Source organism: Bufo bufo, chromosome 8 (assembly GCF_905171765.1).
Source record: "Bufo bufo chromosome 8, aBufBuf1.1, whole genome shotgun sequence".
In the NCBI taxonomy this organism is placed as follows: Eukaryota; Metazoa; Chordata; class Amphibia; order Anura; family Bufonidae; genus Bufo; species Bufo bufo.
The window spans coordinates 106,813,821-106,838,965 of record NC_053396.1 but is presented as its reverse complement, the minus strand read 5'-3'; the positions used below and the strand labels follow the sequence as shown (position 1 = coordinate 106,838,965).

At 43.3% G+C, this 25,145-nt stretch overlaps 1 protein-coding gene across 3 annotated transcripts in view; it reads left to right on the top strand.

The window, feature by feature from the left end:
• The window catches only part of ARHGEF9 (Cdc42 guanine nucleotide exchange factor 9), a 400,716-nt gene that overhangs the window by 338,681 nt on the left and 36,890 nt on the right, over positions 1-25,145 (top strand). For all 3 annotated transcript variants that reach the window (XM_040442123.1, XM_040442125.1, XM_040442124.1), the window contains one exon: positions 16,900-17,029. In XM_040442123.1, the coding sequence (XP_040298057.1) occupies positions 16,900-17,029 (130 nt within the window). The remainder of the gene's footprint in view (positions 1-16,899; positions 17,030-25,145) is intronic.

The following is a 25,145-nucleotide window of genomic DNA, read 5'->3' as shown; positions in this document are numbered from 1 at the left end:
CAAAATGCTGTATTTTCACTCCCACCCAACATCAACCCCCCCCCCAAAAAAAAAAAAAAAAAGTGCAACAAACACCACAAAAACCTTAAAGCAGTTGCCCACATTATTTTTTAATTAATGCAAAATGCCCTAAAAGCTCTTCCACTCACCTTTATTGATTCTGTGCTGTTGCTCCTTTCTCTCTCTAGGCTGCAGCCAGTGAAGCATTGTTGTGGCTGAGTTGGTGACATACACCGTTGGGGCTATTTATTGCCTGCAGCCACAATACATCACTGTCATCACATCATCACAATCATGGCTGCAGCCTAGGGAGAGGAATGAGTGTGAGCGCTTGATCAGAGCAAGCTGGAAAGGTGAGAGAAGTGCTTTTATTATTTTAGCAGAGCCTACTCGGTTTGCATTGGCAAAAAATAATAATGTGGAAAACCCCTTTACATTAATGAAGTGTTAGATGTGTTAAGACATATTTAAAATTGTCGGAAAATTTGTGCAATATATCACTAAAAATGTAAAAATTGTATTTTATTAGCCATCCCCAAGAAAATAAATAACACTTTATAACAGATGCTCTTTTAAAGGGGTTGTCCCATAAAAAATATTCTACAGTTTTCAAACCAGCACCTGGATCTAAATTCTTTTGTAATGACATAAATACAAAAAAAAATGCATAGCCACTGAGTTATTCAATAAAATGTATCTGCTGTTTGTTTTTGTTCTTATTTTCTTGTCCTGCTCACTGAGATGGCCGCACATGCTCAATTTCAGCCTTCAGGTGCCCTCTGAGCTGTGATAGGGAGATCATGGACACGCCCCCTTAGCTGTGATAGGGAGAGCATGGAGACGCCCCCTTAGCTGCAGCAGAAAAGACACTCCCCTTGAGCGGTCAGCTTGATATAAATCTAGCAGAGCAATGAATAGGGAGATCTCTGGATCCATGTGAGGTACAGGGCTGGTTCTAGGTTTGAAGAGATTGTGATGACTATATGATGTCTAATTTTTATGTTTTACATTAGTCATGTTAGATAACCCCTTTAAGTATTGGTTGGATTTTTATTTAGGTTTCTATAGAATGTTCTGTATATTCTGGATTGGATTAGGCTGAACATGCCTTGTCAGTGGTGAGAATTGTTCCTTGTAATCGGGAATTCGGCATCCTTGTCAATATTACTTTATTCCAACCGACATATCCATATGCCTAGTGATCAGGAAGGTTTCCGTTATCTCTCTGCCATTCATTAGGAGTCGGCTCTTGGTAGTTAATCATACACCAGTGGCAGCTGCCCTCATGCATTCTTCTAATTAACAAGCTTTGATGTCCAGTGGAATCAAATGAATACATAAGGTTGAAATCAATAGCCTGACTGCAGTGTCTTTCCTAAAGAAGATGGATTACCCTTCTCCATGCACATATAGCAGATACCTATTGTTTTCTCTTTATTATAGGGCGAGACACCAGGAATACAATGTGAGACATTTGTCTTCTTTTTATTACGACTCCTGTCAGGGGTATCTCCCTGCTGTGTACTTGTCTTTATTTACAGATGATTACGTCTTTGCATCATGTAATAGCCCAGATCAAAGCTTCTCTAGTAGACCTTATATTTGCTGTTACCATTGCCGATACTCCATTGAAGGTACATTAGTATTTTCTGTTTAGCAATGTTCCAATTTTGGCCAACTAGGGGCATTTTTACCATGAGGCCGAAGTCTTATATACCATGAAACCTGCTGTCTTTTCTGGACTTCTGCTCACCACATGCAAACTTTGTGCATGGACGCCATCACGTGCACCACTGCAGCCAGTCACTGGCCTCAAAGGTGAGGTGTCCCCACGGGGGGGGGGGGACATTTAAAAAAACTTCTAGACAACCTTGTTAAATATGATTTCCCATTCCCACATATTGTAAGAAATGTAATGGTGTTGCAGGATTCATGCATTTATCAAAATGATGTTACCTCCTGGATAGGTACAGTACATATACAGCAATATTTTGCACCCAAAAATAGTGCACATTTTTAAGATTTTTTTTTGCAATTTATGATACTTCATACCATTGTTCTAGACATTAGACACTTCTAGCACCAGGAGCTGTCACCCATTTTTCTTGTGATAGTATTTTTTTTGCCCAACCAAGCATTAAAAAAAAATATATATGTGCAGCGTTTTTTTTTAGCCCATTTAGCCCATAACAATGCATGCAACAAATGCATTGTTAAAAAAGCCATCAATAAAAAACAACATACACTGGCATGTTTTTCAAGTAGGGCACAATAAGGCCTCTTTCACACGGCCATTTTTTTTTTTCCGTTTTGCGGGCCGTTTTTTACGGTCCGTATACGAAACCATTCATTTCAATGGTTCCGCAAAAAAAACGGAATGTGTTCCGTATGCATTCCGTTTCCGTATTTCCGTTTTTCTGTGTCCTATATTTGGCCGCAAATCACGTTCCGTTGCTCCATTAAAGTCTATGGGTCCGCAAAAAAACGGAATGCATACGGAAATGCATCCGTATGTCTTCCGTATCCGTTCCGTTTTTTGCAGAACCATCTATTTAAAATGTTATGCCCAGCCCAATTTTTTCTATGAAATTACTGTATACTGTATTTGCCATACGGAAAAACGGAACGGAAACGGAAACACAACGGAAACAAAAAACGGAACAACGGATCCATTTAAAACGGACCGCAAAACACTGAAAAAGCCATACTGTCGTCTGAAAGAGGCCTAACAGTGGATGTCTTTGGGATAAAACGTCAAGGGATGAGGGAAAAAAACACTGCACCTTCAAAAAAAAAAAAAAAGCCACTGAGCCAAAATATGCAACTCAAGGGTCAAAAACACAACTACAAAAAACACTTGTGTGTGCTACATTTAATATTTTCCATAGATTTCTATCTAGCATCTGGGAATGGCACAAAAATATGCTGCAAAAGACACCAGTAAGAAATGCACCAAAGAATGCAATATGCCTAAAAACGCCCAAAAAGACAACAGCATTAGGGCTCATGCACACGACAGTATTTTGCGTTCAGTATACTGAACGTTTTTTGTAGTTCAGTATGCGGTACATATACTGAACCATTCATTTCAATGGTTCAGCAAAAAATACTGAAGTGTCTCCGTGTGCATTCCGTTTCAGTATTTCAGTATTTCCGTATTTTCGTACCGTGAAAAGATAGAACATGTCCTATTCTTGTCCGCAAATCACGGTGCTTGGCTCCATTCAAGTCAATGGGTCCGCAAAAAAAACGGAACACATACGGAAATGCATCCGTATGTCTTCCGTTTCCGTTCCGTTTTTTTGCTGAACCATCTATTGAAAATGTTATGCCCAGCCCAATTTCATCTATGTAGTTACTGTATGCTGTATATGCCATACGGAAAAAACGGAACGGAAAAACGGAACAGAAACGGAAACAAAAAACGGAACAACGGATCCGTGAAAAACGGACCGCAAAACACTGAAAAAGCCATACGGTCGTGTGCATGAGGCCTTAAGAGCTCATGCACACATTAAGAGCATTAACAGCTGTGACAACAGCATTAAGAGCTCATGCACACAAACGTGTGCTGGCCAGGCCGTGCTGCGGACCGCAAATTGCGGTCTGCAGTGCACGGGCACTGACCGTGTGGCCCCTGTCTGTGGACCCATTCACATGAATGGGGTCCGCGATCCGCATCCGAGGGTCCGCACAGAAAGCCCTTAAGATCCATGCCTCCATTCCGCACCCATCATATCATTGGGATTGCGGACCCATTTAGGTGGCCGCAATACAGGCACGGCGGGACAATGGCTGTGTCCTAAGGATGATTTTGAAATAGTTTTAAAGCAGGATGGAAACAGTTCTGTGAATATATATATACAGTGAGAAGACCACCAAAAATTACTTGAAAAATGGTCTTGTAGGTGTGGTTTTCTCAAAGAAGATGACCAGTATGCATAATGTAAGGTGGCATTGAAAATCTGTTCAGAAAACATGGTATGGATAAGGGGGTGGTCTTTTTAAAGAGGTGGTCTTTTGGAGAGATTTGACAGTCTACATAAAGTTGTAGAAAGGCATACAAATTCATTTCATGCTATTCTATACATCTGTGCTGACCCTGAGGGAGGAAGAAACTAAATCCCTGGGATGAAGATGTCAATTTGTTCTAATACAAGTGGAATATATTTTCTTGGCTCAATATATGGCAATCACAATAAACCTCTAAATTAATTAGCATAGACAAGCTAATCCCTGGTTAATAATGCAAGTATAAGTGCAGAACATAAAACAAAGAAAATCTAATTTACGTCCTCACTGGACCATCATGATGACTAGATGGTAGGTAGATCAATGAGTTCATTTGATGAACCTCCTAAAATTAAATGGGACATGTGTCATGGAGGTTAGAATTATGGACTGGGGCTTTCTGTGGGTCTGACAGAACATTCCTCAGTTCTGAGCTTTCATCTCAGTAAGAAATGTTTTGATCAGAAATTGTACTGGAGTTACCTGGACATCAAATGATACTGGCCCACCAGAGAACCAGAGGATCCTCTGGTGGGCCAAGCGCTGATGCCATAATGGATCGCAAAAATCGATTTTAAACAAATTGAATTTGTTACAAATTTCCCAAAAGCTTTGGTTTTCAACTAGTCTGAATTTTTGGGGACTTGTCCTGCACAAATTGCACATAATGGCAGCCGTTATTTTACAGTTGAAAAGGCAAAGAAGAAGGCATCTTCCACCAAAAAGGGATAATTTTTGGACTGCTTAGTGCCATGTTACACATGACTTTTCAGGGCAATCTAAGCACTTTAGTTTCAGACTGAATTGAGTTTGATGGTCAATTCAACTAAATTGGACCCAAAATGAATTTTGGGAAATTTGCTTATCTCTATTTGCTACTTTAACCAAAATGTACTGACTTAGGGCTCATGCACATAAACATATTTTCTTTACGCTTCCGTTCATTTTTTTTTTTTTGCGGACCGTATGCGGAACCATTCACTTCAATGGGTCCCCAAAAACAACGGAAGGTACTCCTTATGCATTCCGTTTCCGTATTATTGTCCGAAAATCACGGTCCGAGACCCCATTCAAGTCAATGGGTCTGCAAAAAATACAGAACGCACACGGAACACATTCGTATGTCATCCGTATTTCATCCGTATTTTGCGGATCCATACTGTAGAAAAGCTATGCCCAGCCCATATTGCTCATGTGTTTAGTGATTAATAAGTTACTGTTTCGGTTTCCGATCTGCAAAAAACGGATCAAATACAGAAACCATCCGAATATGTTTTGTGGAATAACAGAACAGAAGAGGGCTTAAATCAGAGAGAAAAAAAAATCAGATACGGAACAACGGATCCGTGAAAAACGGACTGCAAAACAACAACGGTCGTGTGCATGAGCCCTTAACAGGTGATACATTGTAGTCGACTAAAGTACCCTAACCTCTTTTTTAGGGATTGGATTAGGAATCCTGATTTCAGATGCTCTTTAAAAGGATTTTGTCACCATGACAATGCAGTGCAATCTTAGTAGTTTTAATAGTTAATAGGGCTCATGCACAGGAATGTAGCCTATTTTGCAGTATGCAAATTGCGGCTTCTCAAAACACAGATACCGACTGTGTGTATTCCGCCTTTAGTGGAATGGAACATCCTACCCTCTATAGAACTGTCTTATCCTTGTCCGTAAAATTGACAGAATAGGACATGTTCTATTTTTTTGCAGGGCTGCAGAACGGACATACGGATGTGCTGTTCGTATCTTTTGCGGTCCCATTGAAAGGAAGGGGTCCGCATCTGACCTGCAAAAAATATGTTTGTGTGCATAGGAAAAATCCATAGGGGGTCGTTTATTATCCAGAAATATGCGTATATTAGGCGTATTTCTGGCTCAGATTGCGGCGTAATGGTTAATTGTGCCGCAATCTGCGACTTTTATCATTTTCTATGCCTGTTTTAGGCATAGAAAACAGTCTAAATGTAAGACAGCAAAGAAGCTATCTTACATTTAGACTGGTGCTGGATGCGCGAAAGGTGGAGGCCAGCGCCTCTTTGTAACTTCGGACCGCCAGATATAGAAGTTATTAAGACCGGGATCTAAAGCATCATAAAATAAATGACCCCCATAGTCTCCAAACCTGGTCCCGTCTAAAGTATATTAGGAGCTAGGAATCTAAGGCTGAATTATTTATAATATTTTATTATTAATTGATACTCAGAGATCCAATGTGTGTTTAACAGAACTATTAATTTTATATGACATTTGAATACTTGCTGCGCTTTATTTTTTGCAATGGGAATAAGGAGCATCAGTAGTCAGTACATAAATAAAATTATATCTTATACACAATCATTTCAAGGTAGAGCAAGGAATCTCAATAACGTTTCAGTGCTTGCAAGGGCTTCTGAGCTGGATTTTAGAGGCAGTGAAGCAGATAAAATATTTCCTAAATTGCTCTCAGGCAAGATAACAGCAGAATCTGGTAGGGTTGTGTCTTTCTGTGTATTAGGAGATTCCACCCTATAGTATAATAATCCTAGACATAGAAATTATTGCTAATATGCATATTTGCTCTGTTATCGTTTCCCATTACCTTGGGTTATTCCAGGCTTAGACTTTTTTCTACAGTTCAAGTAATGCATGATGTGGTCCAGTGGAGTAGATTGATTGCAGTCTTGAGAAAAGCCTTTATGACATGCTCAGGATTTCCCCACTAAGTCCTTCATATGACTCCTCACATTGTATTTCTGGCTTTCATACTGTTTCTAGAGTTTACCTATTTGTACTTACCAACTTTGTTTTAGGTACATTACGGTTATTTATGCCACACACTCGGAAATGCCCAAATCGGTCTGGGGACAACCACTTCTGATCAGGGCCTATATAAGCCCCATCCATTTTCAGTTTAGGAGACACTGAATTTGCTGTAAAATTAGGGACAATTCCTTGAAATTTGGGAATGCCCAAATCTGGGAACACCACTTTTTGTTAGGGCCAGCGGCTGCTACAGGGCCCACAGTAGCAGAGGAGTCCAAGCCTCACCTGCCAGTAATATTTACCATGTGTGTGTACTGACAGGCAAGGCTCAGGCCATTATGAATGATAGACACATCAGCTGGAATCAGGCCGAGTCCGACTGTTTTGTCTGTTATCCAGGGCCATCTTTAACTCCTTAAGGACACAGCCTTTTTTTAAGGACCAGGCCATTTTTTGCAAATCTGACCAGTGTCACTTTAAGGCTGGGTTCACACGAGCGTGTCCGGATTAGTTCCGGATGCGTCCTGGTGTGTTGCGGCAAACCCACGCGAGTAGGAATGCAATTGCAGTCAGTTTTGACTGCGATTGCGTTCCGATGTTCAGTTTTTATCGCGCGGGTGCAATGTGTTTTGCACGCGCGTGATAAAAAACCGACTGTGGTACCCAGACCCGAACTTCTTCACAGAAGTTCAGGTTTGGGTTCGGTGTTGTGTAGATGTTATTATTTTCCCTTATAACATAGTTATAAGGGAAAATAATAGCATTCTGAAAACAGAATGCTTAGTAGGTGATCAATTGAGGGTTAAAAAAAATAAAAAAAATTAACTCACCTTCTCCTCTTGTTCGCGTAGTTCTCCCGGTCTTTAGTTCTTTAAAAGATGAACTATGGGCTAAAGGACCTTTGGTGACGTCAGATCACATGCTCCAATCACATGGTCCATCACCACGGTGATGTACCATGTGATTGGAGCATGTGATCTGACGTCACCAAAGGTCCTTTAGCCCATAGTTCATCTTTTGAGAAGTAAAGAAGAGACAGGGAGCTACGCGAACAAGAGGAGAAGGTGAGTTAATTTTTTAATTTTTTTTTAACCCTCAATTGATCACCTACTATGCATTCTGTATTCAGAATGCTATTATTTTCCCTTATAACCATGTTATAAGGGAAAATAATACAGTTTATAGACTGTCACCTAGCAACCATGCGTGAAAATCGCACCGCATCCGCACTTGCTTGCGGATGCTTGCGATTTTCACGCAACCCCATTCACTTCTATGGGGCCTGGGTTGCGTGAAAAACGCAGAATATAGAGCATGCTGCGATTTTCACGCAACGCATAAGTGATGAATGGGTCCAGATTCAGTGCGGGTGCAATGCGTTCACCTACCGCATTGCACCCGCGCGGAAATCTCGCCCGTGTGAACGCAGCCTAAGTGGTGATAACTTTAAAACGCTTTGACTTATCCAGGCCATTCTGAGACTGTTTTTTCGTCACATATTGTCCTTCATGACACGGGTAAAAGGAAGTAAAAAAAAAAAATCATTTTTATTTATAAAAAAAATACCAAATTTACAAAACTAATTTTAAAAATTGCTAATTTCCAAGTTTCAATTTCTCTACTTCTATAATTCATAGTAATACCTACAAAAATAGTTATTACTTTACATTCCCCATATGTCTACTTCATGTTTGGATCATTTTGGGAATGATATTTTATATTTTGGGGATGTTACAAGGCTTAGAAGTTTGGAAGCAAATCTTGAAATTTTTCAGAAATTTTCAAAAACCCAATTTTTAGGGACCAGTTCAGGTCTGAAGTCACTTTGTGAGGCTTATATAATAGAAACCACCCAAAAGTGGCCCCATTCTAGAAACTACACCCCTCAAGGTATTCAAAACTGATTTTACAAACTTTGTTAACCCTTTAGGTGTTGCACAAGAGTTATTGGCAAATGGGGATGAAATTTGAAAATTTCATTTTTTTGCCACATTTTCCATTTTAACCCATGACTTTGCCGTTTACAGAAACACCCCATATGTGGCCGTAAACTATTATACGGGCACACAGTAGAGCGTAGAGGGAAAGGTGCGCCATATGGTTTTTGGAAGGCAGATTTTGCTGGACTGGTTTATTTACACCATGTCCCATTTGAAGCCCCCCTGATGCACCCCTAGAGTAGAAACTCCCTAAAAGTGACGCCATATAAGAAACTACACCCCTCAAGGTATTCAAAACTGATTTTACAAACTTTGTTAACCCTTCAGGTGTTGCACAAGAGTTATTGGCAAATGGGGATGAAATTTGAAAATTTAATTTTTTTGCCAAATTTTCCATTTTAACCCATTTTTTCCACTAACAAAGCAAGGGTTAACAGCCAAACAAGACTGTATCTTTATTGCCCTGAGTCTTCCGTTTACAGAAACACCCCATATGTGGCCGTAAACTACTGTACGGCCACACGGCGGGGCGTAGAGGGAAAGGAGCGCAGTTTGTTTTTTTGAGGGCTGATTTTTATGGACCGGTTTATTTACACCGTGTCCTGTTTCAACCCCCCTGATGCACCCCTGGAGTAGAAACTCCCTAAAAGTGACCCCATTTTGGAAACTACGGGATAAGGTGGCGGTTTTGTTGGGACTATTTTTAGGTTACATATGATTTTTGGTTGCTCTATATAACATTTTTGTGAGGTAAAGTTACCAAAAATTTTAATTCTGAAATTTCATCTCCATTTGCCATTAACTGTTGAGGAACACCTAAAGGGTTAATAAAGTTTGTAAAATCAGTTTTGAATACCTTGAGGGGTGTAGTTTCTTAGATGGCTCACTTTTAGGGAGATTCTACTCTAGGGGGGCATCAGGGGGGCTTCAAAAGGGACATGGTGTCAATAAAAAAGGCCATCAAAATAGGCCTTCCAGAAACCATGTTGGTCCTTTCCTTTTGCGCCCTGCCTTTCAGTGATGCAGCAGTTTACGACCACAAATGGGGCGTTTCTGTAAACTGCAGTATCAGGGTAATAAAAGTTTTGTTTGGTTGTTAACCCTTGCTTTGTTACCGGAAAAAACAGATTAAAATGTAAAAGTGTCAAAAATAGCTCTTTTGGCACCGTTTTTTTTTTTTTGTTTTTTTTTACCGTGTTAATCTGGGGGGTTAGGTCATGGGGTATTTTTATAGAGGAGATTCTTACGGATGCGGCGATACCTAATAAGTCAACTTTTTAACAATTATTTAGGTATAGGTTTTTTATTTATTTTTTTGCAGATTATCTTATGTAGGGGCTCATTTTTTGCGGGATGAGAGGACGGTTTTATTGGCACTATTTTGGGGGCTATATGATTTTTTGATCGCTTGCTATTAAATTTTTTGTTATGGAAGGTGACAAAAAAAGTTCTTTTTTTGCACCGTTTTTTTTTTTTGGACCATGTTAATCTGGGGGGGTTAGGTCATGGGGTATTTTTATAGAGGAGATTATTACTGACGCAGCGATACGTAATTTGTAACTTTTTTAAAATTATTTTAGTTTTTACAATTTTTGAGAACCAGTTTTTTTATCCGATATGCAGTGGCTAAATTGGGATATAAATTTAGTACTCCATGGAAGTGTGATACTCCCTAAAGCAACAGTCAATGCAGAGGCCCGGATGATCGGGGCACGTGTCGCACTGAGTAGTGGTGTCCTTCCGTATCCCCCTCCTGCGACACACTCTGCACTTTTTTTGGGTTCGTCCCTTCTTTCCAGTATGGGGGACCACACCTGGAAAGTGTTGGCCAGGGACGATCCGGGCGCCTCCAGTTCCCGAGGTACTCCGGCCTGCTCTTTCCCGGTCCGAAAAGATCAGGGCCTTGAGGACTGCCTCATAGAACTGAAGGAATGTCCCTGTGTTGCCAGTGCTCTGGGACAGCACAAGAGAGTTGTACAAGGCAACCTGCACCAAGTAGACCGCAACTTTTTTGTGCCATGCCCGGGTTTTGCGCATGGCGTTATATGGCTTGAGGACTTGATGAGAGAGATCAACTCCTCCCATATACTGATTGTAGTCAACGATACAATCGGGCTTGAGGTCCGTTGCTGCGGTACCTCGCACAGGGACATGGGTGATGCCGTTACCATGAATTGTGGACAGTACAAGGACATCCCTCTTGTCCTTATATCTGACCAGCAACAGGTTTTCACTGGTAAGGGCACGGGTCTCACCCCTGGGGATAGGTACCTGGAGGGGGTGGGCAGGGAGGCCGCGTTGATTTTTCCGCACGGTCCCACAAGCGGACGTGGATCTGGCGGCGAGGGACTGGAACAAGGGGATACTAGTATAAAAGTTATCCACGTACAGGTGGTAACCTTTATCTAGCAGTGGGTGCATAAGGTCCCACACAAGTTTCCCACTAACACCAAGAGAGGGGGGACATTCTGGGGGTTGAATACAGGAATCTCGCCCCTCGTACACACCGAAACTTGTAAGTGTACCCTGAGGTACTCTCACAAAGTTTGTACAGCTTCACGCCATACCTCGCCCGCTTTGAGGGAACATACTGGCGGAAAATGAGTCTCCCCTTGAACGCAATGAGAGACTCATCAACCGCGACCTCCCTTCCAGGTACATAGGCCTGTACAAATTTGGCCCCAAAGTGATCGATGACCGGCCGTATCTTATACAGACGGTCATAGGCAGGATCACCTTGGGGGGGACATGCTGCATTATCTGAATAATGCAGACATTTCCGGATGGCCTCAAACCGGGAGCGTGTCATGGCCGTACTGTAAAGTGGGGCCTGGTAGAGGACGTCCCCACTCCAGTAATGCCTGACACTAGGTTTCTTGACTAGGCCCATATGCAGCACGAGGCCCCAAAATGTCATCATCTCGGCTGCACTGACCGGGGAGTGTGTGTCTGCGTGTGTATGATAGTGTGTGTAAATCTTTATTTGGTGTGCGTGTGTGGGGGGGCACGGGTGTTCGCGTACTTATCCCTAAAACTAACAGAAAAAAAATAAAAAGACTAACAAAAAAAAGGAGAAAAAATGTGAAAAAAAAGTTTTAAAAAAATTCAAAACCGCTGATCAACCGTCCGAAGTTGATCAGCGGTGGGGTGTGTGATGCGCTAACAGTGGCCGGACGCTAAGAGTGCCGGCCACAGTCAGCGTACGCACAAAAAAAATAAAAATGCCTGCGCCCCAAAACAGTTGTTGGGGGGACAGGGGGGCAAGCGGCAGCACCCCTGGGGGGGGTCTAGGGTCACACAGCTGTGCTGTGGACCCCAGACACCCTACTTAGGGTGGTGCAAGAAAACTTTTTTTTACCACTAACTTTCCCTTTATTTTCCCTGCCTAGCCCAACCTTTCCCTAGACTTTCCCTAATTACCTGCAGATAAGATGGGGTGTGCTGGGGCACAGATCGGGTCCTGGGGTAAGGATGGGTGCTGGGGCACAGATGGCGTGATGCTGGCTCAGATCCGATACATGCAGGTCTCCTCGGGCTCCGGACACAAAAGGAGGAGGAGAGGAGCACTGCTATCATTTGAATCTCCCGCCGGCCTGCCCTCCTACCAATCAGAGGCGATCCTGAGAGGTGATGTCACCATCACCACTCAGGATCGCAGGATGGTGATTGGTGGGGTAAAATCACACCACCGATCACCATCCTGTTCCAGGTTATCGGGTCCTCAGAGACCCGAATCACCCGGAAACGCAGCAAACCGCAGGTCTGAATTGACCTGCGGTTTGCTGCGATCGTATACACGGGGGGGGTCACAGGACCCCCCGGCGCATTTGCCCCAGGAGCAGGCACCGGGTTCTGATCACCGCCCGCCTCGCTCGAAAATACACAGGGCGTACAGGTACACCCTGTGTCCTTAAGTACCAGGACATAAGGGCGTACCTGTACGCCCTGTGTCCAGAAGAGGTTAATATTGATTGGACCCTGGGCAAGAGAGAGAACACAAGTGCCGCTGCATTCATGGGTCCCCGTTACATTCTCCCACGCTGTATGCTAAGTAACAGCATCGGAACACCAGAGAGGAGACATCAGCTTTTGGCCTCATGCACACGACCGTATTTTTTTGCGGTCCGCAAAAACGGGTTCAGTTTTTCCGTGATCCTTGATTTTTGGAGGATCCACGGACATGAAAAAAAAATGTCGTTTTGGTGTCCGCTTGGCCGTGCGGAGCCAAACGGATCCGTCCTGAATTACAATGCAAGTCAATGGGGACGGATCCGTTTGACGTTGAAACAATATGGTGCAATTTCAAACGGATCCGTCCCCCATTGACTTTCAATGTAAAGTCAGGAGTTAATATACCATAGGATCGGAGTTTTCTCCAATCCGATGGTATATTTTAACTTGAAGCGTCCCCATCACCATGGGAACGCCTCTACGTTAGAATATACTGTCGGATATGAGATAGATCTGAAACTCAAATGCGACAGTATATTCTAACACAGAGGCGTTCCCATGGTGATGGGGACGCTTCAGGTTAGAATACACTAAAAGAACTGTGTACATGACTGCCCCCTGCTGCCTGGTAGGTGCTGCCAGGCAGCAGGGGGCAGCCCCCCCCTGTAGTTAACACATTGGTGGCCAGTGCGGCCGGCCCCCCCTCCCCTGTATTTAACTCATTGGTGGCCAGTGGGCCCCCCTCCCTCCCCTGTAGTTAACTTGTTGGTGGCCAGTGGGCCCCCCCCTCCCTCTCCTGTAGTTAACTCGTTGGTGGCCAGTGGGCCCTCTCCCCTCCCTCCCCCTCCTAATTAAAATCTCCCCCCCTATCATTGGTGGCAGCGGAGAGTACCGATCGGAGTCCCAGTTTAATCGCTGGGGGTCCGATCGGTAACCATGGCAACCAGGACGCTACTGCAGTCCCGGTTGCCATGGTTACTTAGCAATTTGTAGAAGCATTATACTTACCTGCGAGCTCCGATGTCTGCGTCCGGCCGGGAGCTCCTCCTACTGGTAAGTGACAGGTCTGTGCGGCGCATTTGCTACTGCAGTAGCGTCCTGGTTGCCATGGTTACCGATCGGAGCCCCAGCGATTAAACTGGGACTCCGATCGGTACTCTCCGCTGCCACCAATGATAGGGGGGGAGATTTTAATTAGGAGGGGGAGGGAGGGGAGTGGGCCCACTGGCCACCAACGAGTTAACTACAGGGGAGGGAGGGGGGGCCCACTGGCCACCAACGAGTTAACTACAGGGGAGGGAGGGGGGCCGGCCGCACTGGCCACCAACGAGTTAACTACAGGGGAGGGAGGGGGGGCCCACTGGCCACCAACGAGTTAACTACAGGGGAGGGAGGGGGGCCGGCCGCACTGGCCACCAATGAGTTAACTACAGGGGAGGGGGGGGCCCACTGGCCACCAATGAGTTAACTACAGGGGAGGGGGGGCCGGCCACACTGGCCACCAATGTGTTAACTACGGGGGGGGGCTGCCAGGCAGCAGGGGGCAGTCATGTACACAGTTCTTTTAGTATATTCTAACCTGAAGCGTCCCCATCACCATCGGAACGCCTCTGTGTTAGAATATACTGTCGGTTCTGAGTTTTCACGAAGTGAAAACTCAGCTCTGAAAAAGCTTTTATGCAGACGGATCTTCGGATCCGTCTGTATAAAAGTAACCTACGGCCACGGATCACGGACACGGATGCCAATCTTGTGTGCATCCGTGTTCTTTCACGGACCCATTGACTTGAATGGGTCCGTGAACCGTTGTCCTTTTAAAAAAATAGGACAGGTCATATTTTTTTGACGGACAGGATACACGGATCACGGTCTCGGCTGCAAAACGGTGCATTTTCCGATTTTTCCAGGGACCCATTGAAATTCAATGGGTCCGCGAAAAAAAAAAGGAAAACGGCACAAAGGCCACGGATGCACACAACGGTCGTGTGCATGAGGCCTTTCTCCCTGGGCATTCCTTCTCCTTGGCTGTGACGTTCTGCTCTGCGATTGGACAGCGCTACAGCCAGCTGATGTCTCCTCCCTGGTGTTCCGATGCTGTTACTTAGCATACAGCGCGGGAGAATGTAACGGGGGCCACAGCGGCGCAACGGTGCGGCACCCAGAAATAATAGTAAGTGCAGGGAGATCCTCCATGTATGCCCTACATGTCCTGCTTCTTAGTTAATAAAGTATGGACCCATGAAAGGTCCTACAGTGGCCAGCGGGGCTCGAGAAGCAGCTGCCTTGGGGCCCCCAGGAGCAACTGGGCTCGGGACAGCTGCCCCTTTTGCCCCGCGTTAAAGACGGCCCTGCTGTTATCCATTAGGGCCCAGGCCTTATTCCCCTGCCTGTGCTCTCTCCAGCAGGCGCAATGCAGTGACATCATCATGCCTGCTGGGCTGATCAGGAAAGCACACAGACTGAGGATCATCCCCCGACCTGTCCCTGGCCTCTCCTGCTCAGCTTAGCAGGTGTGTGGAGGTCACTGCATCATGCCTCCTGCTGGGGAGAGCATGATATATTCCACACATTAGGGGAACAGGGCTAGGTGGGTGTTACATTTTATTAACACTTTGAGAGTATTTTCTTCTAAAAGGGGCACTAAGGGGGTACAACTACTGTAAGAGAGGCAATAAGGAGGCAGCAGTACTGTAAGGGGGCAAAACTACTGTGGATGGTACTAAAGGGGTATTCTACTGTCTTTGGTCACTAAGGGGGCTTTCTACTGTGTGGTAGCACTAAGGGGGCATTACTACTGTGTGGGAGCACAAAGGGGTATGACTACTGGGAAGGAGTTCATTCCACTGTGAACAGGGCAGTAGGAGGGAATAACTACTGTGTGGGTGCACTAAGGCCATGACTACTGTGTAGGGGCACTAAGGGGGCATAACTACTGTGTAGGATGACTAAGATGGCATGACTACTGTGTGGGGGCCCTCAGGGAGAATCACTACTATGAAGGGAGAACTAAGGGGACATAACTTCTGTGTGGGGCACTGTGGGGGCATACTGTAAGGTAAGCTTTTGATGACTCCTTCTGTCCTGCGCCACTTAGTTGTTGTTTTGTTTCATATTTTTACATGACTACAAGTGGGTGAGGGGTTGTATGGTGAGTGTAGGCAGTCTTGAGTAGCCACGTGGCCCAGAGTTTACTATCTATACCCCTGGTTGGGGCTTGCATAAGCCTCACCTTTTTTCAGTCTGGGACCACCTGAATTTGCTGAAAATTAGTGACAGGTCCTTCAAATTTGGGCCTATTGGCAACTATGCCTGTTATAACCATTTAACTATATTGTTAAATTGAGCTGCATTGCATTAAACTATGTACACAGCAAGGAAATACAATATGAAAGCATCTATTTTCTAGGAGGACATTGGATGTAAACGTTAAGCCTAAGAGTGACCTACAGTATAGTTATAGAAAGGACATTTGTTGGAGACAGGGGCCACTACTGGGTGGTTCCATCCCATTAGTTATTAGGTCACAAGAATCTATGTCAAGCTCTCTGCTCCAGAGTAGCTACGTTTTTAACAAACATGGTACAGGGAATTGGCCCAACAGTGATGGAAAGAGTGTGAAGAGGGAATCTAACCCAAGCCCTTCTCCTTTATGGGAATCCCGGCACCATGATACACCCTATTTTTATATTTGCCTTGGATCCTCCTTTCGTCTCTTTTTGCTCTGTAAGTTACAGGTCTGCTTAACTCAATTACCACTATGGATTGTGCTATACTTGGACCTAAGAATAAAATGCTCAGTTTTGATGAATGTAGGTGTTCATGGAAAGATAAGAGAAATATAGTCTAATTAATATGTGTGTGCTGTGGTACTTAGTCATACAGTGGCCCATTGATGTTACCATTTTATATCTTCACTGCATGGTAGTTGTGCATAATATCCAGGGTCAATCTTCCAAGAAGGTAAGAGACAAGGGGACCCACAGGCACCACACAAATTCTATGCAAGGTATACACTGTAGAATGGGATCTAGGATCGGGCTGGTGACTCATCTGGAGTCGTTTCTTCTTCTTTCTGATGTAAGCTAGTAATGAATGACCAGTATAGAAAGGGTTGTACATTGTGTAGACCTGTCATTGCCGGTTCTTTATGACTAATACTACCAATGCTCTTAGTATAGAAGCCATACGTCACATCAAGGAACCGTCTTCACATCAGAATTAAAATATACATGTTTTGTTTCTATATCTGCAGTGATTACAGGTATGTGGCTGCTGCTCTTGCTGTCATGAGGAATGTCACTCAACAGATCAATGAGCGAAAGAGGAGACTGGAGAATATTGACAAAATCGCACAGTGGCAAGCATCCGTTCTGGACTGGGAGGTAAGCAAGAAAGCAGTTATCTGTGAAATTAGAAAGGCAAAATAGGTGAATTGGCATCTACGGCATTTAACATTTTTCCAGGTGTTCCTCTTAGGGCACTTTCACACAAGCGAGCTTTCCATCCGGATTTGATACATGTAGCCAAGTCATAGCATCTGGACTGAATCCTGACCCATTCCTTTCAATGGGTCTATGTACATGTGTTGGACTTTTTGTGTGTTTTTCACGCATCATCTCTTCGTTCAGAAAAAAATTGCAGCATATTCTATATTGTGCATTTTTCACGCAGCCCCTGGCTATACAGAAGTGAATAAGGCTTGTGTGAAAAACCGAAGGCCTCCGGATGCAATGCGTTTTTCACTGATAGTTGCTAAGAGATGTAGATTGGTATTCTTCAGTTTTTCATGCGTGTGAAAAACACATGCAATCCAAATACAATCCGAACAGAAAAACGCACACACTGAACACAATCGCAGAAGAAACTGATTCAACTTGTGCGCAAAATCATCAGTATTTCCTGAACAGATCTTGACACAATCCGTATCGCTCGTGAAAGAGTCCTTCGGATAATACTTCCTACCCTTTATTATTTCATCGTTCTTTTTTGCGTGGCTCTTTTGTGCTCTCAAATCATCTCTTCAGCCTTTTCATACTTTACCTTCTTCTTTTTATTGGTGTAATAAGTAACCACGGGGCACCGGATGAAAACATGGCATGAGGGCCCACTCTACAATGACTACATTCAAGTAGAGCGCTCACAACATGGTTGTATATCTCTCTAGTCTGAGCCAACAGCTCTCACTAATGCAGAGAAATAATGCAGAAAATAATATAGAAAGAATACACATCAAAAAGTCAGAGTTAAAGGCAAGTAAACGAAAAATAGCATAACAGTAGAAAATATAATATAATAAACAATGCTTATCTGTTTAAAAGGTTTCTCTGGGCTACAGATATTAATGAACTATCCTCAGGATAGGTCATCAATATCAGATTAGTAGGGTCCCAGCATCCGACACTCCCACAGATCAGCTGTTTCGGGCAGCCACAGAATTTGAAACTATACACTGCGTGCAGAATTATTAGGCAAATGAGTATTTTGACCACATCATCCTCTTTATGCATGTTGTCTTACTCCAAGCTGTATAGGCTCGAAAGCCTACTACCAATTAAGCATATTAGGTGATGTGCATCTCTATAATGAGAAGGGGTGTGGTCTAATGACATCAACACCCTATATTAGGTGTGCATAATGTCCTTTGGCAAAATGGGTCAAAAGAAGGACTTGACAGGCTCAGAAAAGTCAAAAATAGTGAGATGTCTTGCAGAGGGATGCAGCACTCTTAAAATTGCAAAGCTTCTGAAGCGTGATCATCGAACAATCAAGCGTTTCATTCAAAATAGTCAACAGGGTCGCAAGAAGCGTGTGGAAAAACCAAGGCGCAAAATAACTGCCCATGAACTGAGAAAAGTCAAGCGTGCAGCTGCCAAGATGCCACTTGCCACCAGTTTGGCCATATTTCAGAGCTGCAACATCACTGGAGTGCCCAAAAGCACAAGGTGTGCAATACTCAGAGACATGGCCAAGGTGAGAAAGGCTGAAAGACGACCACCACTGAACAAGACACACAAGCTGAAACGTCAAGACTGGGCCAAGAAAAATCTCAAGACTGATTTTTCTAAGGTTTTATGGACTGATGAAATGAGAGTGAGTCTTGATGGGCCAGATGGATGGGCCCGTGGCTGGATTGATAAAGGGCAGAGAGCTCCAGTCCGACTCAGACGCCAGCAAGGTGGAGGTGGAGTACTGGTTTGGGCTGGTATCATCAAAGATGAGCTTGTGGGGCCTTTTCGGGTTGAGGATGGAGTCAAGCTCAACTCCCAGTCCTACTGCCAGTTTTATAGAAGACACCTTCTTCAAGCAGTGGTACAGGAAGAAGTCTGCATCCTTCAAGAAAAACATGATTTTCATGCAGGACAATGCTCCATCACACTCGTCCAAGTACTCCACAGTGTGGCTGGCAAGAAAGGGTATAAAAGAAGAAAATCTAATGACATGGCCTCCTTGTTCACCTGATCTGAACCCCATTGAGAACCTGTGGTCCATCATCAAATGTGAGATTTACAAGGAGGGAAAACAGTACACCTCTCTGAACAGTGTCTGGGAGGCTGTGGTTGCTGCTGCACGCAATGTTGATGGTGAACAGATCAAAACACTGACAGAATCCATGGATGGCAGGCTTTTGAGTGTCCTTGCAAAGAAAGGTGGCTATATTGGTCACTGATTTGTTTTTGTTTTGTTTTTGAATGTCAGAAATGTATATTTGTGAATGTTGAGATGTTATATTGGTTTCACTGGTAAAAATAAATAATTGAAATGGGTATATATTTGTTTTTTGTTAAGTTGCCTAATAATTATGCACAGTAATAGTCACCTGCACACACAGATATCCCCCTAAAATAGCTAAAACTAAAAACAAACTAAAAACTACTTCCAACAATATTCAGCTTTGATATTAATGAGTTTTTTGGGTTCATTGAGAACATGGTTGTTGTTCAATAATAAAATTAATCCTCAAAAATACAACTTGCCTAATAATTCTGCACTCCCTGTACAGTGTACGGAGCTGGAAGCAGACAGCTCCACACACTGTGTAGTGGCTGTGCCAGGGTACTGCATTCACTTGTATAGACACTGAGCTGCGTTACACCAGCACGGCCACTACACAGTGTCTGCTTCCAGCTCCGCCTAAGGCAACTTTCACACTTGCGTTGTTGTTTTCCAGTAGTGAGATCCGGCAGAGGATCTCAATACCGGGAAAAAAATGCTTCCGTTTGGTCCTCATGCATTCTGTTCAGAATGCATCGGGATGTCTTCCATTCCAGCAGCATTCCGTTTTGTGACCGGACACAAAACCGCTGCAAGCTGTCCGGTCATAAAAACAGAAAAAAACGTATCCAGCACTGAAAACAATGTAAGTTAATGGTGATGGATCCGTTTTTTTCTAGGAGCCTCAAAAAACTGTTCCGTCACCCATTAACTTTCAATGTATTTAGTGACTGATCCGTTTTTATCTCTCGCAACCGCATCCTAATGTGCAAAATCAAAACAGATCTGTTTAATTCCGGTATTGAGATCCTCTACCAGATCTCAATACCAGAATTAACAACGCAAGTGTGAAAGTAGCCTAAAACATCTGATAGGTGGAGGTGCCGAGTTTTGGACCCCCACCAATCTGATATTGATGATCTATATGAGAACCCCTATAAATCCTTTGCCGTTACAGCACTGACACCCTGGTGGTCCCCACCCGGTCCTTTCCTACTTTTCTGCAGTGATTACATTCCATAAATCCACATAACTACTGCAGCCAATTGCAGGCCAGTGAATATCTGCAGCAGTCATATGGATGTACGGCACATAATCGCTGCAGCGATCAGCTGGGTTTACCGGACTGGCGGTGCTGGAATGGTGGATTTAGCAGGAGAGTATTTCCCACTATGATATTAAGTTTGCACCAGAACTCTGGAGACTCTAAGGCCCCTTTCACACGGGCGAGTATTCCGCGCGGATGCGATACGTGAGTTGAACGCATTGCACCCGCACTGAATACCGAAAATCGCAAGCATCCTCAAGCAAGTGCAGATGCGGTGTGATTTTCACGCACGGTTGCTAGGAGACGATCGGGATGGAGACCCGATCATTATTATTTTCCCTTATAACATGGTTATAAGGGGAAATAATAGCATTCTGAATACAGAATGCATAGTAAAATAGCGCTGGAGGGGTTAAAAAAATAAAAATAAAATTTAACTCACCTTAATCCACTTTCTCTCGCAGCCCGGCATCTCCTTCTGTCTCCTTTGCTGAACAGGACCTGTGGTGACGTCACTCCGGTCATCACATGATCTTTTACCATGGTGATGGATCATGTGATGACCGGAGTGACGTCACCACAGGTCCTTTACCTGTAATGAATGCTCACCACAGGTCCTGTTCAGCAAAGGAGACAGAAGGAGATGCCGGGCTGCGCGATCAAGTGGCCTAAGGTGAGTTAAATTTTTTTAATTTATTTTTAACCCCTCCAGCGCTATTTTACTATGCATTCTGTATTCAGAATGCTATTATTTCCTCTTATAACTATGTTATAAGGGGAAATAATACAATCTACAGAACACCGAACCCAAGCCCGAACTTCTGTGAAGAAGTTCGAGTTTGGGTACTAAACATGCGCGATTTTTCTCACGCGAGTACAAAACGCATTCCAATGTTTTGCACTCGCGCGGAAAAATCGCGGGTGTTCCCGTAACGCACCCGCACATTTTCCCGCAACGCCCGTCTGAAAGAGGCCTAACAGTTCTTGTGACATTCAGGGTCCAAAAACTGCCCTTTGTATTGTCTACCGACCTCTAGCATTAGCGCTTTCCACATTGGTACTTATATAATTCTTTGCTGCCTCCTCTATCATTTAGTCACTCTCTCTGAGCCTGATATATCCCGTTCATGCTCTTGTTCTCTCTGGTTTTTGTCCCTTCATTCTCCAACTTCTTTATCTCTCAATTTTATTTCTGGCTCCTTCCCTTTTTCCTTTTTTCATCCTCTTTTAACAGGTGCCAGTTTCCATTATCTTCCGCTTTTATTGCAAGAAACAATAGTTAGCGTAATTTAATTTATTAGTGTGTCTAATCAAATTGCTTACAAATTAATTATGCCTTACATTTTTAAACATTTATCGCAGAGATGCGCCACAATGTATTCTCATAGGAAAAGTGCCAAAATACTTTTATTTTGTATCACAGAAACATTGATGAGATAAGGATTTTTTGGCAACCGTGCGTGAAAACCGCACCGCATCTGCACTTGCTTGCGGATGCTTGCGATTTTCGGTATTCATTCAGCGTAATTTACTTGTGGATGTTAATGACTTGGTGAACACAGGTACTGAAGGAAGAGAGTAAATGGCTACTGTTCGTGCTGGCATTTTTTAATTTTAGTCACTGAGAAAAATAGATTTCTGAGATGAAACATTTTTATTGTTTTGAGAGATTTGGAGCAGTTTATTAATTTGAAAGCCAGCTGTAAAATTTAGGATGTAGAAATATGTAGCTGAAGAGTGTAGTCACCATGATAGCAGGGAGAGAGCTTCTTGATATTTCTGTATTCTCACCATACAGTCATCAACACAGGAAAGGATTCTTTACAGTAAGAGCAGTTAAACTATGGAATGTCTTGGAGGTTGTAATGGCAGATTTAAAGAGGTATTCCACTAGGTAAAATGATCCCCTATACACAGTATAGGGGATAACTCAGATTGGTGGGTGTCCTACCACTGGGACCCCCACGATCTTGAGAACAGGCGCCCTGTACAGCGCTTGGCTATCTCCGGAACTCCTATTGAAATTAATGGAGTGGCCACGTGCATGTGCGATCGGCCGCTCCGGTCATTTCAAGGAAGTAGCAGGGTACCTTCAAGGGGTACAGGGCCCCCATTCTCAAGAACGCTGGGACCCCCACTGATCTGATAGTTATCCCCTATCCTGTGGATAGGGGATACATTTTACCTACCGGAATACCCCTTTAATGACAACACTAAAAAGTGTTAGACGTGACAAAATGACATTGGAGGCTATAGTTAGTTTATTAATGAAGGATACATAAATGATTTGAGAAATCTTACGTCACTTAAGATAGAAGACTATTAGGGTAAAGGGAAAGATTTCACCTCAGACTTGCTGAGGAAACCTTTGTGAAAATTCAGTAATATGTCTGCTCTATATGAATGGGGTTTTGTAAATCCCTTTCACTAACATTGTACTGCAATTTATTGTGGAGCTTCAGCACTGGACATGGCCTTAACTGACACTAACTTTTCACAAAGCTTTTGATATGCCATAGGTTAAGGTATGAGCGCTGAGACACCCACCAATACCTAGATCGAGGGGAGAAAAGCATGTGCATAGTATTCTCTCTCTCCTCACTGCGAGAAACGGGCGCCATAGAAGTCTATGGGTCCTTTCCCATGGCAATACATGGCATATTTTGCCTAACTTTCAACCTATTTAAACCATAATATTAAAACATTAATGAAACACCGACTAAAGAGTGAAGGTAAAAATGGCCAAAGCCTGTTTATTAAAACCAAACATTAACAAACCTTAATGAACCATTTATGAGTCTAGTCATAAACTCAGACTCCATTATCATAAATATATCTATCAGAGTCCATCCCATCACGGGATGACTATCCTTACATCACCCTTCACCAGGCCGTCGCCAAACATAACAATAAAAGGGGTGGGCGGGAAGGGCATGAAGGATCCGGCTCCAACGGCAGGTGTAGATCAAAGGCAAGACCAGCCCACGGAGCTCGGATACTTATAGCCCGATGATGGGGGGGTAGGTGTAGAGTGTCTGACCCCTGCCAATCAGCAAGTGATGACCTAACCTTAGGATAGGCCATTATTTAATAAGATGGACAACCCCGTAAAACTGAGTTGCAATAATATATGAAAATGCCTAACATGCTACAGTTAAATATAGACATGTATTTTACACATATTAAAGAGATCGTCTCTTCAACAGGCTAAATTTATTTATTACATATTAGTCTATGGAATTGTCATTCCCATTACAGCTTTTGCACAAGTCAGCTATTTCAGATGGAGGAGTGGGAGGTGTATTTCTGGATAAGTAGCCAGATTACCCATTCAGCAGTCTGCACACTCCGTGTTATACCCCTGTGGGAGAATTAATGGAGGCTGGATTGGTTGTTACAGTAATGGTTGTACAAAATTGTTCACATCTTGATATAAGAAAACAATTTAAGATATTTACTGGTGATTTTTTATTCATTTCCAGTGGAATGCTGCTATAAATACATAATTTATGCACCAATAAAAACGCAAAATGTTTGCTAAGTGTTTATAGACTATATAAAACTTTAAGACTTGCAATATGTTTTAGACTTAGTAAAATGGATAATTAAAGCAGGAAATAATGTAGGAAGTAACTTAAATTCTCAATCCATAGTTGCAGCATGTTTCTTGACAGGCACACTTTTACCTCTTAAATGTGTCTGGTACTACTTGTATGTATTTCCAGTTTGCGTTCATACTGTGCATTACTTTAAAAACAAGTTTTAGGGCACAGCCACATTTAGGGTAAGTACAATGGATTTTCCACAATGGAACTTTGTAAATCTGCTGCATTTACAGTAGCAGCAAAGTGGCTGAGATTTAAAAAAAAAAAGATTTTAAAAAATCAGTGGCTGCCCTGGAATCCTTATATTTAAGCTAGAGATGAGCGAAGTTCTCAAAAATTCAATTTGGTCGGTTCGCTGAATTTTCCGAAAAGATTTGATTCGATCCGAATTCATTTGTGGCAAATCACGTAAAAAAACTGCTATTTCCTGGCTACAGAGAGCCTGTATAGTGGTGTAGAACACTGGGTTTTGCAGAGACACGCATAGTCAGTCTGCTGTGGTAGTGAAACAATACTGTGAGTCAGTATGACATGCAGATGACAGGCATCTCACTTAGAATCACTGCTCACTTCACTTCTTTGGGCAGTTACGGGGCCAAAACTGACCGTATAACTCAAGTGTGAATTCAGCCTTACAGGTCGATGTTAGCGTCAGGTATAAAGAACTGTGCAAAGGCCCAAGATTCTACTATAGCGTGAAACAGCGCACTTCTTTTTGCACCATCAGCTGATACCACATAGATATCTACAGAACTGTTCTATTAAATGCATATACAAGTAGAGCCCCCCGACAGAGTGGAGAGGGTGTCAGCAGTAAGTTTGTGTTGACGTCACAGATTATTTTGCCCTTCCTCTGATCCGTTAGAACAATAACCCCCCAAAAAACGCATCCTGTCTGTTAAGCATCTGCCTTTACTAGGTCAGCATTTGGTCAGTAATCTATCAGTATTGCTAATGCCAAAAAAAACAGGAGTGGATCCAAAATAGAGGTGACACGTGAATGGAATATTTGCATATGTTCTGCTTTTGACTACCAAATCATAAGCCAATTCTGATGGGACCATGCAAGGCTTACAGCTGCTACACATACAGGATCCGTTGTGTGCCTAATTTTTCCTTCCTTCTGACAGATTA